The sequence below is a fragment of the Wyeomyia smithii genome, chromosome 3 (genome assembly GCF_029784165.1).
Source record: "Wyeomyia smithii strain HCP4-BCI-WySm-NY-G18 chromosome 3, ASM2978416v1, whole genome shotgun sequence".
Classification (NCBI taxonomy): Eukaryota; Metazoa; Arthropoda; class Insecta; order Diptera; family Culicidae; genus Wyeomyia; species Wyeomyia smithii.
Genome location: NC_073696.1, coordinates 131,340,065 through 131,355,849, shown reverse-complemented (window position 1 = coordinate 131,355,849; position 15,785 = coordinate 131,340,065). Strand labels below are relative to the sequence as shown.

The window sequence follows — 15,785 nt, the reverse complement described above, 5'->3', positions numbered from 1 at the left end:
TCTAGAATTAAGCTTCAAGCAAAAACATCATATCAAGAAGACTGGGAACTCTGCCTGAGATTGAGCGACAATGTTGGCAGTGCAGTCTGTCGAGTAAAAGTGGAACTGACGCATGCTAGTCTGTGTGCTGGCGATGCGAGCGCAAGCCGAACGCACAGACTGGACCACCACATACGCACACTCTGTCTTCGCAGCGATGTAATTACCAGCACTTTCATAGCAAACTTCCACCTTTAATAGATGGAGTGCGCTGTTTGATTTGACGCTTGTCATTTATATGGGATCGATCCAGAGATGCCAGTCTTTTTGATATGATGTTTTTGCTTGAAGGCTTCTCCGAAGATACTGGGGCTTATTACGGGAGTCACTTCACGGTGAGATGACAACCGTAATTGGCTCTGACACAAGTAAAAGAGATTTTTAAGGCTGTTCGCACCTACGCGAATTCTCATATGCAATTGTCAATTTATGTGTGAAAACAAAAGCGAAAATATTTCCCTCCTACACTTTCGCAAGTAAAAACCAAACCAATATCAACAGAGTCGTCAGGGTCAATAGGCACGGTGAAAGTGATTCCCATTTGATTTGCACGCGTCTTTTTTCACCGTGAGATTTTTTCACTTCGTTCTCACCGTGAGGTGACACCCGTAATAAGCCCCACTATGAGGAAAATAAATATCTGTTAACATTAAAATGATTACCATGTGGTTTGTGGTGAATCATTTCAATTATTATTAGGCATCTTAAACATGATTTTTCATTAAGGTGGGCCCTTGTTCAAGGCACCATTTTTGCGGGTAAACTATTGTACATCTCTGGAGAACATGTTTGGACAAAGTCGATTCTCCCGTATAAAATCTTAGGAAATCTAGGCGAGCAAAATGATGTATTAGGGAACGCGAGTTAAACTTGGCTGGTGACAACTGGGTCGAGCAGTTTACTCAGACGAGCTACTCATCGAAAATCCAGCCATCCACCAAAAATGGTCAGGCGAGTAACTCGCCACTCACCTCGTCTTCTGTGATAATCCCCAGATTTTCACCAATTGATATGAAAATCTGGAGATTACATTTATCTTGCGTCACATCCTAATAGGTCTCTCGAAGCGTTAGAACGAATTAAACAATACTTGAAGGATGAGAGAAGTCTTGAGACATTCGCCTCGAGACAGCCGTGATAGGTAGGGCAGGCTTGTTGCATTGACACAATAAATGCAAATAATTATGTATGGCTCAGTTAATTTAATTCAGCGTTTATTATTGTTAAAATTGATGGTAACACAGTTTATTCAAATGTGGGTTCCTTTTGCCCATCCCAGCAGGTGTAAAGTTGAAAAATTTATCAATTTATCTTCTTGACGTATTTCATTTTGTTGTTGTAAATGATTGAACCAGCGAGAAATATTAAGATAATTTTCCTTATCCAACGGTGTCAAGTTGACCTGAAATTATTTAATTTTGTTGAATTGGATATTAATATCATTATAGAATTTTAATAAGACGTATACAAATTTGTCACAGAAATAAAAAAAATCTTTTTTTATAATATTTGGAGCGTATATAGGTAGTATATGTATGTAACTTGTATTGAAAGTTCTCGTAGGAGAGCAAAATATACAAAAATAATTTTTAAACACTGCTGCAAGCAGCATCATTTTAATCATTATGAGGTAATGTATTATGTATAGAGATACACTCAATTTACGCGTTTCTGTTAACGGATTTCGGAATTTACGCGTTTTTTACACGGGTTTCCTAGAAGTCGTTTTTACGACACATGTTTTTAGTGTTTTTTTTTTTATTTTCAAATGTTTACTTAATCAAGTTGCTGAATATTCACTGATTTGGTCTAACCTTTTTATATTTCTTCTCGAATTTCAGCTCGATTAGCAGGTTGCAATAAAACTGTTGTTGATTTGTTTTTGAAAGCATTCAATAGAAATGATTAATAACGTTTAGCAAGTGAAGTTTTTTACGCAGATTACAGAGTTCATGCTGTTTTTCACGAGGATTTCGGAATTGACGCGAATTTTGGGGTTTACGCGATTTTTAAAATTTCCACTCTACGTATCCCCCGTGTGAAAAAGACTTTAGTGTACTTTGGTAATGTAGCTAATAGTAAAACAATTTTTAATCAGTAAAAAAATCAATACAAAAGAACTTTAGATTGTGTAGCTTACCAGAGTATCGCGCATAGCATAATATACTGCAATATCCGCCAAACTGAGCGAGTAATTGACTAGATACGACCGCGTTGCTAAATAGTTGTTCAATTCCTGTTGAAACATTAAGGTGTTATTTAGCTTGTTTGTTTACACAACCTGATAGAACCTACTTCTAAAAGCGTCTTCGCAACGTGTTTATCCTTGCCAGCCGGCAAAACAAACAAAACTGAGTAATCTATCCACTGTGCAACTTGCAATTCGGTTTCAATATTTTTGAAACTGGCCTTTATTATTTCGTTTTTACTCTCACGTGCCATAGACAACAGGATAGAAGAATATCCAGAAATGCTCTCGTTGGATTTCGGTATATACCTGGTTATAATCTAATATAATTATATAGATTTGTCTATAAAAAGGCAAAATCGATGTCTTACTTTTTCGGAGTTATAGCCGATTTTTCCTGGAGCTACCCTTAAAAAGTTGGCAGTTTTTGTAACACCTTCAATACTAACCATGTTTGAAATCTGTATTTTTCGTTAAAACCGAATAAATTACAGTATAACTATTTATATTATTCCTAATAAAGTATATAATATAAAATTTTTTGACATTGGGATGTTATATATCATTCAGTGATGCCAGATGTTTTTGAAAAGTGTCAGCAACTGCTCGAAAAACCTAAAACCGCCCCAGTCAGAGTTGCCAATAAAATTTTCGATTTAACTGGAAAAAGACTGAAGAAAAAACTGGAAAAAATTGGGTCCCAAATAAATTTAAAAAAAAGTAAAAAACAAAGATTTGAGAGAGTTTTTCTCTTATGGAGATTGAATCCAGTGTCAGTTTTGGATACAACAATTAAAGATATAACTCTTCGCAAAAAATTACTCATTTTAATCAGAACTGTTTTGTTTTGGGCTTACATCTTGTTAAAATTATGGACTGAAAAATTTCCTCTAACAGTAGCAAAATTTAAAATTACGCGATCAATCTATCTCAAAATTAAGAAAATAGAGCTTTTCCAGTTACTTTTATATTTAACAAAAGTATTAACGCAACATCTCCTTCCGTTACATCAGTGAAATTTTAATTTCAATTATTTCTGACTTCGCTATACTTTTGGTATCTAATTCCTATAACAATTTTTTAACTGCTACGCAACAGAAAATAATTAGAAGATTTTTTGATGGTCTGGTAAAATCTATTTGTTTGGTTTTATCTTAACCATGTCATGTCGTATTTTATTTAACCGTGTTTCGTGCGAGAAGATAGTATACTGAAAATGCTGTTGAGAATTGTCAGAATAATTCATCAACCTACAAAATTTCCGTTTTAAAAATATTTCCGAAAACCAATCGGAGTGAATAAAAACTGGATAAAACTGGAAAATATCTGAAAAAACTGGAAGATTTTGAGAATAAACTGTTTGACTGGATCACTTGGAAAAAACTGGAGAATCCAGTTTAAACTGGAACATTGGCAACCCTGGCCCCAGTAGAGTGCCTGTAAATATTTATGTATAGAGTGGCGACACTGTCAAAATTAGGATAAAAATTATCTGTCAGTTTCATTCCAATTGCACTGAAAACTGAAAGTACCCAAAAAGCAGTTCAAAAGAACTCAACTTTAATGTTCGGCTCTCGAGCTTGTAGTTGGGTGAAAATGCGATCTCCAAGCTGGGTAGTTTTAACCCAAACGTTGAGTTGTTGCGCGAGTACGTATTTTTGAGTAGTTTTGCAATGAGTATAAAAGAGAGGTGAAGAGGAGAGTGAATTTTTCTAGTATTAGTAAATGCTTCAAATTTAAACAACTAGACGAACTCAATGCGAAACCCAAATAGCTACGTCACTATTTGGCATCAACTATGGGCAGAGGGGGCGAGCAGAGGGACGCGTGCAAGTGTTAGTAAGTTTCCTCCTCACCTCTCTTTTATACTCATTGGTAGTTTTGGACTCAACCGCTTTGTCGTGTAATCAGCGTCGCCAGAATTATTTCGTTAAAATCCGTAGATTCTACGGATTTCCCTGATTTCCCCTCTTTTCTACGGATTTCCCATATAAATATTATTCCGTAGAAGCGAACAAATCCGTTGATCTACGGATAAATCCGTAGATCTGGCAAGCCTGCGTGTAATTTTAGCTCCTCTTGTTTGACAACTCAATCAAAACAAATCCGGTCAAATTCTGTTACTAAAGTTTATATATTATTTCCGTATTTTTCGTGAGGTTTTATTCGAAACTATTTAATAAACATAAGTGCAATGGGTGAAGAATTCATGAAGGAAGGATGGATGAACCGCGGGATCAACACGGCGAGGCGGCGTAAGTTTTGCTATCACTCATAACTATAACCCTAATAAAAAACTAACAGTTTGTTTGTAGGCCGATGATTTCGAGGAGCCGCTGGAAAATTGCCGGGAGTATTAAGCAGGCGGAACGCCTGAATGAGTTTTTAATCAACCATCAATAAATCACACCGCAATTGCTTAAATGGCAAATCATTTAACTTAATGGCTTAAATCAGCCGGACTGCGGGCGAATAAAATTTCCACCGAATTAGGTGAGACGCCAGTTTGGCGAACAGAGATGGTTTCGGAACACACTTGGTGGTCCCTGATATACTGTTTAGCGGAGGAATACCCGAATTGTTTAGCGCTGAATTTCACTAGATCAAGCTGATCTCAGATGCCGGGAAACTGAAAATTTTTATTGCTAATTTTTTTAACCACCCGGATGATTGGTAGTCCGTGATCCATGAGTGTGCAAAAATGATTTGTCATGGACAGCACACACACGTTTACAATCGGGTGTCGGTTGAGGAACTTTCCCAACAACCTTAGGATGGTTTATTTATCATAAAACGGTTGGCCCAGGAAATAGCAAAATACTAAAGTTCTCCCCCCAATCACCCAAGTTCCCCACACTGAGTGACGCTATGAAAGGACATTCCGTGTTGAGAGAAGATCATCCCCTGGTCGACCGTCAAGGCGAATAGTTCGGCTTCCCTTCGATCTGAGATCTGAGTTGGACCCCACCAGTTGGAAGGAATACAGCCCGAAATTGGCACTGGGGGGAAGGGACCATTGGAAGACTTGGAAGCCGTTTGGGTGCTGCCGATAGTGGAGGTATGGTGTGTCGTATATCAAGCGTGTGTGTCTAAGTAGCGTGTGGGTGTGTGAATAGCGTGTGTGTATGTGTGAATGGCGTGTATGTGTAAGTATCGTGTGTGTATGTGTGTGCGTGCGTGCGTGTGTGTATCTGTGTGTTTGTGTGTGTGTGTGTAAGTAGCGTGGGTCTGTCTGAGTAGCGTGTGCGTGTAAGTAGTGTGTGTGTGTGTGTGAGTAGTGTGTGTGTGTGTGTGTGTGTTGGTGTGTGTGTGTATTACGTGTATGTGTGTATAACATGTGTGAGCAAAAATGCATTTATCCGAGGTAAATATATTTATGACAGAATACTTGTATTAGGCAACAAGTTAACTATTTTTCCTATTAGTACTCCAATTGGTATTTTTATGATAGTGAGTACAATTTTAAGCTAGTTATTTTCAGCACTGAGCTCGTTTTGTGTTAATTATTCAGAAAAAAGATATATTGAAAGGACTACACATAGCGCAGGTGAAGCTATAAGAGTTAGAAATGCACATTTTGAGCCGAAGTTTTAGTTGCTTAGACTCATTACTTCGTGTGAACAAAAAAAATTTTGGATTCTAAGACAACGTTTCTATTGTGGTTTTCGGGAAAATAGTTTACAGTCAATTTTTTTACGCGGGGGATGCGTTCCAAGTTTGTATGGAACCGCGTGAAAAAAGACTAAATTGAGTTGAAAAAATAACATAGAAAACCCCTCACAAAACGTTTGAACTTTGACTGAACATAACAGTGGTCATTTTTAAGGCCTAAATGCAATCATAAAGTTTCAGTATTTACACTAAGAATTGTGATTTTTTTTTTTTAAACTAATATATGATTACTTTTGTCCTGAAACGAAAAACGTGATTGAAATGAGTTCAATATGTAGTACAGTACTTTTTTGATTTAATCACGGTTAGAAAAACAAAATTACCGTGAATTTGTCAAAACTGTGAATTTAGTGAAATGATAAAAACTGAATTTTTTGTGTTGGATTCAATTGAAATTTATGATATTTTGAGTAAAATGATGCATAGTTGAATGGAACAAAAGTTCAAGATACAAATGAATAAACTAGAAAAGGTTAGTTTTTGATATTTTTCTTCATTGAATTTTCACGAACTTTCTCACGGCTATTATACATGCAATATCAATATGATTTGTACTGCTTATTCCTTAGCATAGCTAGCAGAGTCTAATTTGTGAAAATTGTGGAACCGCTAGATTTTCTAATATTTAAAACCACGCTTTATGAGGACCAAACTGTAGGGATTTTTAAGTTGTTAGCAGATCTTCTTTTTAAACTGCCCGAATAATATGTAGTTTTTGCTTCAAAGTCGATGAAATACGTATTTCACGGTTCATTTTTCTCAAAATTATGACACAAATTATTTGTAACAGCTATGGTACTTGGTTGTCTCAGAAAATTGATCAAATAAATTAAGTTCATAAAACTATACAACATGCAAAGACACAAGGTATAAATTAAAATGATGTTTCGAATACATTTTCTGCAACTGGAAGTACATTATTCTTGATTTGAAGTTTTTTTAAAAAGCGTGATAAAAACGAAAAAAAAAACGTGAGAAAATCGAGCGTGAATTTCGGAGTTTCGGAATAATGGTTTTCAGGGAATTGTTATACAATCATTTAAAATCTAATTCAGAGCGTTTCCATGCCGAATGATCTGGAAATTCGAAAAAAAAATTCAATTTTAATTTACAAAAACAGTGTTGATTTTTTTTTAAAGAAACTAGAAGTTATAAGGCAACTTCTTATAAAAATGAACTCTTTGATGTCAAAGAATAAATTGTGTTATATCGGTTAAATGTTTAACAAATCTAGGTTTGTTGCTGAAGAACTACAAATAACTTACGAAAAAGCGTATTTCATGAAAATCTGAATTTTTAAAGCTTTATATTAAAATATCTTAAAAACGGATACATGTAAAAAAAATTGTTGAAAAACGCGTTAAAAAATGTATTTTTAATTCATTTAAAGAGTAAATGCGCTAAAAATGTAAATTTATGAAAGAGTAAGAGTAATGGACAAAAAAATTTCAAGCATTCGCCGCCTTGTGAAATTTTTTGTCCATTTTCTAAGGTTTACCCAGAATCTGCTTTTATATTTATATATTGTTAGAAGATATATTTCATTTTCAACAAATAATATACGTATATTAGCTGTCTTCGTAATACAGTGAATGTAATTGTTGGTAGGTTAATGAAAAAACTTGTCATCAAAAAAATCAAAAGGACTTTTCACACATTTTATTTGTAGAGAAAGATTCTTATAATAAGTTTAATTTAATTAGAAATAAATAAGACAAAATCATTCATTGTAATAGCGTAGGTATTGTTGAATTTGAGAGATTTTTTTTTGGGATTTTGTTTTTGAGGAAAAAAAATTACTCTTGTTCCGTGTCAAATAAATGTTTCTTGAACAAAAAAAGCATTATAGGCACAATATCTCCAAGGAACAATTCCACCAAAAATGTCCCAGTTTTCATATATTTTTTAAATTGTCATTTTTGATTTGGCTGAACTTTGCATAGAAGTTTGTATGGGCAAAAGAAATGAAATGCTATGTAGAGAAGGTATTGATGTCTCTAAAAAAACACTATTAAAAAAACAAAGTTGGAACAAAAATTCAAAATCAATTATCTAAATAGCTCATTTTTGAAAAATCTGATTTTTTTTTTTCATAAAAACCACAAAAGACATGCTAAACATCGATGGCTGTCCGATCATGGAGAAATGAGCAACGCAAAAGGTGAAGGTTCCCAAAAAAATGGAAAAAAATTGGAGCCAAAACGATTTGGTTGACTGGTTCGATATCTTCAGCAAAGCTGTAGACAGTTATTTTGTGCTTCCAGAAAAAATATACACCATGAGAAAAAAGGGTGTTTAAAAGAAAAAAAAAAACAAAAAAAAATATAATTAAAAACTGAATATCTCTGAACACTCACTCTCTATGAATCTAATTTTTTTCCACAAAAGCTCCACGTTATAAGTTAACTAAAATATTTAACTGGAGAAATAAAAAATAAAAAAAAACTAAGTTAAAAAAAAAAACAATAAAATATTTTGTTTAGATTTTTTTTCAGTTTTTTTACAGTGTATATTTTTCTTGGAGGACAAAATTACTATCTACAACTTTGCCGAAGATACTATACCAATCAAACAAACCGTTAAGATGCTAAAAATATTTTTATTATTGAAAAAACTCAGCACAAGAAATAGCAAATAGTTAAAAGGAAATAGTCGCGACGTTTGATTTATGTCAGCACAAAACCCAGGACATCAAGTTTTGAGATTATGTTCCGCGCGGATTGTCTAAGTATGATATTTTTAGCATCTGAACGGTTTGTTTGATCGGTAGAGTATATTCGGCAAAGTTGTATAAAATAATTTTATTCTAAAAAAATATACACTGTAAAAAAAATTGAAAAAAAGTTATAAAAAAATTTGTTTCATTTGATTTGATTTTTTTCATTTTCCATTTTTTCCAAATTAAGTTAAATATTTTTAGTTAGCTTATAATGTGTAGTTTTTGTGAAAAAAAAATCAGATTTACAAAAAGCGAGTGTTTTGAGATATTTAATTTTTAATTACATTTTTGGGTTTTTCCAAAAAATACCCTTATTTTCTCACAATGTATATTCTTTCCGGAAGCACAATATTACGGTCTACAGCTTTGCTGAAGATATTGTACCAATTGAATAAACCGTTTTGGCTTTAGAAATAATACAGCACAAGACCTTTCAAATGCAACCGCAAGCGTTCAAACCGGTCCAGGCTTGGCTCACAAAATTAAACTGAGTCGATTAACATTTATAACAGACTAGCTGGACCGGCCAACTTCGCAACGTCCATTTGTTTTCTTTATTTGAAAATTTTTAAACATTCTAAATTGATTCCTCATACATTTAAAGATTGACCTTGCGATTTGTTTATATTCTGCAAACGCATGACGCATCGGATATTAGATACGTTGTAAAAGAACAAATCATTTGAAATGATTGGTTTTATCGGAATGATAATATTCACGCGTTAAGGCTTCTGTACATCACATCAATTCTGTGAATACCTATTTTGATTGGTATTCGGTAATTTTCAGCTGTTTCCCAGAAACATGAAGTCGTTGTCATGGATTTCAAAATGGGATGTGGAGTCAATATCGAACCTATGGGCGTCATTCTGGTTTTGGAAAGACCCATATTGGGTGATAGTCGGTCAGTAGGCTGTTTCCTTGAAACCGGAAGTCGACGTGGAGTCAATATCGAACCTATGGGCGTCATTCTGGTTTTGGAAAGACCCATATTGGGTGATAGTCGGTCAGTAGGCTGTTTCCTTGAAACCGGAAGTCGCCATCTTAGAATTCAAAATCACGCCTGTGGTCGATTTTTGCTGCTATGCATCATTCAGGTTTCAGGAATACCTATATTGAGTGGTATTTAGTCATTTTGGGCTGTTTTCCAGAAACCGGAAGTTGCCATATTAGGATTCAAAATGATGCCTGCGGTTGATGTATTGCTTCTATGCATCATTAAAGTACCGGAAACACCCATATTGGATGGTATTTGGTCATTTTTCGGCTGTTTTCCGAATACTGGAAGCTGCCCTCTTAGAGTTGAAACGGGATGTAGGGTCGATTTTTTGCTCCTGTGCATCATCCCGATTTCGAAAACACCTATATTGGGCGGAATTTGGTCATTTGCGCTGTTTTCTAGAGACCGCCATCTTAAAATTCAAAATCATGCCTGTGGTTGATTTTTGCTGCTATGCATTATTTAGATTTCGGAAATACTAATATTGCGTGGTTTTTAGTCATTTTTGGCTGTTTTCCAGAAATCGGAAGTCGCCTTCTTAGAATTCAAAATGTTGTCTGGGATCGATTTCTTGCTTCTATGCATTATCCCGATTTCGGCAATACCCATATGAGTATTTGGTCATTGTCGGCTGTTTTCCATACACCGGAGGTCGCCATCTTGGATTTCGAAATGACATGTGATATCAGATTCTGGCCTCTAGTCATTATTATGGATCCAGAAATATCGATGTTGGATGGTATTCGGCCATTTTTGGCTATTTTCCAGAAGCCAGAAGCTTCCATCTTGTATTCAAAAATAGCGTCTGGCGTAGATTTTTGGCGATTGTGCATCATCCCGCCTTGGCGATTGTGCATCTCCCAGCCTTCTCAGCTGGTCTCGAGGTACGATGCTGGCCTAACAAGCCAGTCGTCGTAGGTTCGAGTCTTGACTCGGGAGAGACTGTTAGTGTCAGTAGGATCGTAGCGCTAGCCCCGCAATTGTCCTGTACACTTAACGATTGGCTGCGAAGTCTGTGTATAGTAAACAGAAGGTCAAGTTCCGAATCGGAATGTAGCACCAAGGCTTTGCTTTGCTTTTCGCATCATCCCGATTATCTTAGGCTGTTTTTCGGGGAAATTAGGTGGAGCCTTCCCTTTCCCTCTCCCTTCTAGAACAGGAAGGAGTGTCAAACTATCATAGAAACATTTCTGGTTCCCTAAAACCTCCACATGCCAAATTTGGTTCCATTTGCTTGATTAGTTGTCGAGCTGTGCAGAAATTTGTGTTTCATTTTTAATGGTCCCCTCCCTTACAGAAGGAGAGGGGTGTCGAACCACCATTGAAATATGCCCTGCTTCCAAAAGCCTTCACATGCCACATTTGGTTCAATTTGCTTGATTCCCTTGAGTTGTGCAAAAATGTGTGTTAAATTTTTATGAGACCCCTTCCTTTCAAAAGAGGGAGGGGTGTCGTACCACCATGGAAATATTGCTTCCAAAAACCTCCACATGCCAAATTTGGTTACATTTGATTGATTAGTTTTCGAGTAGTGCAGAATTTTGTGTTTCGTTTGTATGAGACCCCTCCCTTCAAAAAGAGGGAGGGGTGTCAAATCACTATTGGTTCCATTCGAGGGGTAAGACAGTGAGTAAATTTGAGGTTTTCCGAGTTTTTCTGAGGAAACCTGAAAAATAAAGAGCAAATCTGAGTAACTCTCGTGTCTCTGAATATCCATCCTTGAACTTTTTTCCCACCGCATATATACACATGAATGTTGCTCGATCCCACCGTTCATATATATTTCTTGCTTTCAAGGTAATCAAAGATGTGAATCATCTGGAAATTTCGGAGTAATATTGAGTAAATTAGAGTTACTCTCAAGCATAAGAGTAACTCAGATAAAAGCTGTCTCGTCCCTTGGTTCCATTTGCTTGATTCGTTCTCGAGTTGTGCAGATATTTGTGTTACATTTGTATGAGACCCCTTCCGTTTAAAAGAGGAAGGGGTGTCAAACCACCACGAAACTATTTCGTGCTCCCAAAAAGTTCCACTCTCCAAATTTGGTTCCATTTGGTTGATTAGTTCTCGAGTTGTGCAGAAATTTGTTCCATTTGTATGGGAGCCCTCCCTTCCAGAAGAGGGAGGGGTCTCAAACTATCTTAGTCACCTTCCCCGGCCCCTAGAAAACCCCTACATACAAATTTTCACGCCGATCGGTCCAGTAGTTTCCAAGTCTGTATGGATCGAACAGACAGACAGAACTGCGTTTTTATATGTTTACTAGCTGACCCGGCAAACTTCGTCCCGCCTATTTTAGTGTTTAATTTAATAATTTTAAACATTTCAAATCCATTGATTCTTGCGACTTGTTTATATCGTTTGAAATGATTGGTTTCTTCGGAATGACAACATCCTCGACATTTGGCTTTTGTACATCACCTCTATTCCGGAAATATATTTAATGCATTTCAGTAATTTTCGTTGTTTTCCAGAAACTGAAAGTGGCTGTCTTCGAATTCAAAATGGTTTCAATGCTTGGCTTCTGTACATCATTTCGATTACGGAAATATCCATATGTATTAGTATTCGGCTATTTTCGGTTGTATCCTAGGAGTTACCATTTTACAATTCAAACTGGTGTCTGAGGTCAATTTTTAGCTCCTTGCATCATTCTGGATCCGGTGATACACATATTGGGTGGTACTTGGTCACTTCAGACTATTTTTCAGAAACCGTAAGTCGCCATCTTGGATTTCAAAATGGCATTAGGGAACAGTTTTTGGCCTCTGAGCGTCATTCTGATTTAATAAACTCTCATGTTGGGTGTTATTTGGTCTTTTTCGGCTGTTTTCCAGACACCGAAGTCGCCATCTTACAATTCGAAATGTTGTCTGAGGTCGACTTGTGGCTTCAGTGCATCATTACTATTCCGGAAATACCCACATTGGATGGTATTTGGTCATTTGCCGCTGTTTTTCAGAAACCGGAAGACGCCATCTTAAATTTCGAAATGGTATTTAGAGACATGCCAGAAGAAAGAAAGGTGTCGAAACATTATGGACATGTTTGTTACACCTAAAAACATTCACTTACCAAATTTGGTTATATTTGCTTGATTGGTTCTCGAGCTGTGCGAAATTTGAGTTTCATTTGTATGGGACCCCTCCTTTATAGAGGAGGGAGGGGAGTCAAACCATTATGGATATATTTGTTACCCCTAAAAACATTCACCTGCCAAATTTGGTTCCATTTAGTTGGTTAGTTCTCGAGATAAGCAGAAATTTGTGTTTCATTTGTATGAAACCCCTCCCTCACAGAAGAGGGAGGACAGTCGAACCATTATGGACATATTTGTCACCTCTAAAAACATTCTCATTCCAAATTTGGTTGTATTTGGTTGATTGGTTCTCGAGCTGTGCGAAATTTGAGTTTCATTTGTATGGGACCCCTCCTTTATAGAAAAGGGAGGGGTGTCAAACCATTATGGATATATTTGTTACCCCTAAAAACATCCACCTACCAAATTTGGTTCTATTTACTTGGTTAGTTCTCGAGTTGTGCAGATATTTGTGTTTCATTTGTATGGAACCCCTCCCTTCCAGGAGAGGGAGGGGTGTCGAACCAATATGGACATATTTGTTACTCCTATAAACATCCACATGCCAAATTTGGTTCCATTTGCTTGGTTAGTTTTTGAAATGTGCAGAAATTTGTGTTTCGTTTGTATGGGACCCCTCCCTTCTAGAAGAGGAAGGGGTCTCAAACTATCATAAGAACCTTTCTCGGCCAATAAAACCCCTACATACAAATTTTCACGTCGATCGGTTTGGTAGTTTCCGAGCCTATATGGATCAGACAGACAGACCGACAGACAGACGGACAGACCGGACTGCATTTTTATAGGTATAGAAGATAGAAGATTAGATGGTCTGAGAGGCCTGTTTAGAAAGCTCTTTTTTTGTAACGAACATGAATGATTTTAATAAGCCTACTGCCTTTTTTTCTTTTTAGAACATGTACGAGAAGCCCTAAGGAATGGAAAACATCTTACTAACCGAGAAATCAGGAATCAGATTGAACCACACGATAACGTGGATGCTCGCATCTTCCCTGATAAAATGGATAGAGGTATGTATTGAAAAAACTCACTTTTATTTATCTATCTTTAAATTTTTTAATAGTATTTCATTCTTAACAGATTACGATACATTTTCAGGTTTTCAATTGTGCTGTTCTATGTTGAGAAGTTTGCCAATGCCGAACCGCACGTTGTTTGATGCCGAAATGCAAAGCGGTAATGATGGAAACGGTAATAAACTGTCGTATGCTATTTATTTTTTTAATTTAACGTAATTCATGTATTCGTTCAAGATGATTGAATGGACTCCTCCGGTTCGGGTGAGGCAGAAGGGATCATTATCAAAGCCGCCTGCGCCGGTTCTTGCTTGTCTGATAGTGACGACAGGGAGTACGATGATGAAGCGAGCCAGATCAAACAGTATTTGGAATTGCTGTGTAAAATTCAAGAGGACAAGTCGTATGCTATAACTATATGGAACCTCTGGTTCATGCTTAGTAAGGGTGTAGTTTTTCTTTACATTCATACTTTTTAATGAAATCCTTACATTCGCAGTAAAATGTCCGGCCTGGATAAAATTTGGCTAAATTGCGGCAATCGAAACAATCGAGCTGTCAACGGATATCACCTCGGCTACATGCTATCGCGGATACCATGTTCGAAAACCAATAATAACACAAATACATTTCCAGCAGTTGGCAACACGGCTAACAGACATTTAACGCAACCCTACAAATTTCGCAATTCGCGTTGCATGCGAGAAAACAGGAGGGAAATATTTTTGCTATTTTCATCCTGCACATCTTGACAATTGCATATGAGAGTTCGCGTTGGTGCGAGCCAACTAGCTGACATCTCTATCCTAATCCCATTGCTCTTGTTGTCTTGTTTTAGCTTTGACCTGTTTTTGTTTTCTTCTCTTTTCAATTAACAAAGCAAATGTCAAATCATATCAGCTCACTGTAGTGTGAACGCTCGAAATACTATTCGATATCATCTGGCGATATCAAGTGATATCCGGCGTAGTCTGAACAGATCTGAACTAGAGATACTCAGAGCAGAGAGAGAGAGAGAGAGATAAGCGATGAAAAAACCGCTGATTTGGCAACAAGGTTTCACATATCAGAGGTGCCAGATCACTTCTCAAAGCGCAATGTTGATTAACTTTTGACGTTGAGTAACGTCTATATCGAAGTTAGGCACCTGATTTGAAAATCTAGTTATTCAACCAAGGAAAACTAGGGAAAAGTGGTCAGGTTTTGAAGGCTTATTTTTCAGTCATTTATAATCAGGTTTTTGAGGTTTTGGCATTAATCGATCAGAAATTCTTTTACGGTTTAATTTATGTAACAAAAACAAACTATTGTTTGAGATACACTATTGAAAAATTGGTAATTAATATCGATTGTCTAAATCATACCGCGCAGCCAATAACCACCTCTCTTCCCAAGCACAGTCGACACTAACGGTTACAATCGATCTGACTTTGCTGTTATTGTTGTTGTCACTTTCTGATGCTTATTTACGTTCCTTGTCATTTCATTATCTACTTAGCCCCTCCTTCTTCCTAACTAACTGAAGAAGCCTTGGTATAAAAGGTACCGTTCGAACATTTCACCCCATTCAGTTTACTAGCAGCAGGCAGCAGCAGCGGACATCAACACCGATGGCAGTAGGCAAAGTGGACCAGCAGCGGGCAACAGCGGCGGTGGTAGTGGTTAGCTGCAGTTCTTACCTCTTTCAGTTCGGCTTCCCTTCGATCTGAGTTGGACCCTACAGCGGTAATCCGATTCAGATATCGTTGGGTGAATACAACCTGAAACTGAAAGAGACTCGCACCGCCAGGTGGTTTGAGATGCCACCATCATCCAGCGTATGCATATATAGGGTGTGTGCACATAACGTGTGTGAATATCTGTAGCGTGTGTCCCTAAATATAAGGTGTGTGGCTTGCTATATAGCATGTGTGTATGTTTATGGCGTGTATGCATGTCTGTAGCGCGTGTGTCCCTAATATATAAGGTGTGTGGCTAGCGTGTGTGTATGTTTATGACGTGTATGCATGTCTGTAGTGCGTGTGTGCATGTTTATAGCGCGTGTGGTACCG

The 15,785-nt window shown here is 36.8% G+C and overlaps 1 protein-coding gene and 1 long non-coding RNA gene across 5 annotated transcripts; one reads left to right on the top strand and one right to left on the bottom strand.

Annotated features, from left to right (window-relative positions):
• Positions 1–1,232: 1,232 nt before the first annotated feature.
• On the bottom strand, positions 1,233–2,796 carry LOC129726991 (eukaryotic translation elongation factor 1 epsilon-1). The gene is made up of 4 exons (XM_055684325.1): positions 2,599–2,796; positions 2,335–2,547; positions 2,180–2,275; positions 1,233–1,441 (listed from the first exon to the last, which is right to left on the bottom strand). The coding sequence occupies exons 1-4, from the start codon at positions 2,677–2,679 to the stop codon at positions 1,289–1,291; spliced, it is 543 nt and encodes a 180-aa protein (XP_055540300.1). The 5' UTR covers positions 2,680–2,796; the 3' UTR covers positions 1,233–1,288.
• Positions 2,797–4,134: 1,338 nt separating this feature from the next.
• LOC129726993 (uncharacterized) lies at positions 4,135–14,400 on the top strand. 4 transcript variants are annotated; one of them, XR_008728449.1, is made up of 6 exons: positions 4,135–4,482; positions 4,532–5,285; positions 13,612–13,728; positions 13,817–13,909; positions 13,972–14,175; positions 14,234–14,400. It is a non-coding gene; the product is annotated as an uncharacterized LOC129726993 (long non-coding RNA). The 4 variants fall into 4 exon arrangements; XR_008728450.1 differs by having other exon boundaries at positions 4,136–4,482; positions 4,543–4,720; XR_008728448.1 differs by having other exon boundaries at positions 4,136–4,482; positions 4,543–5,285; positions 13,799–13,909.
• The last annotated feature ends 1,385 nt before the right edge of the window (positions 14,401–15,785 follow it).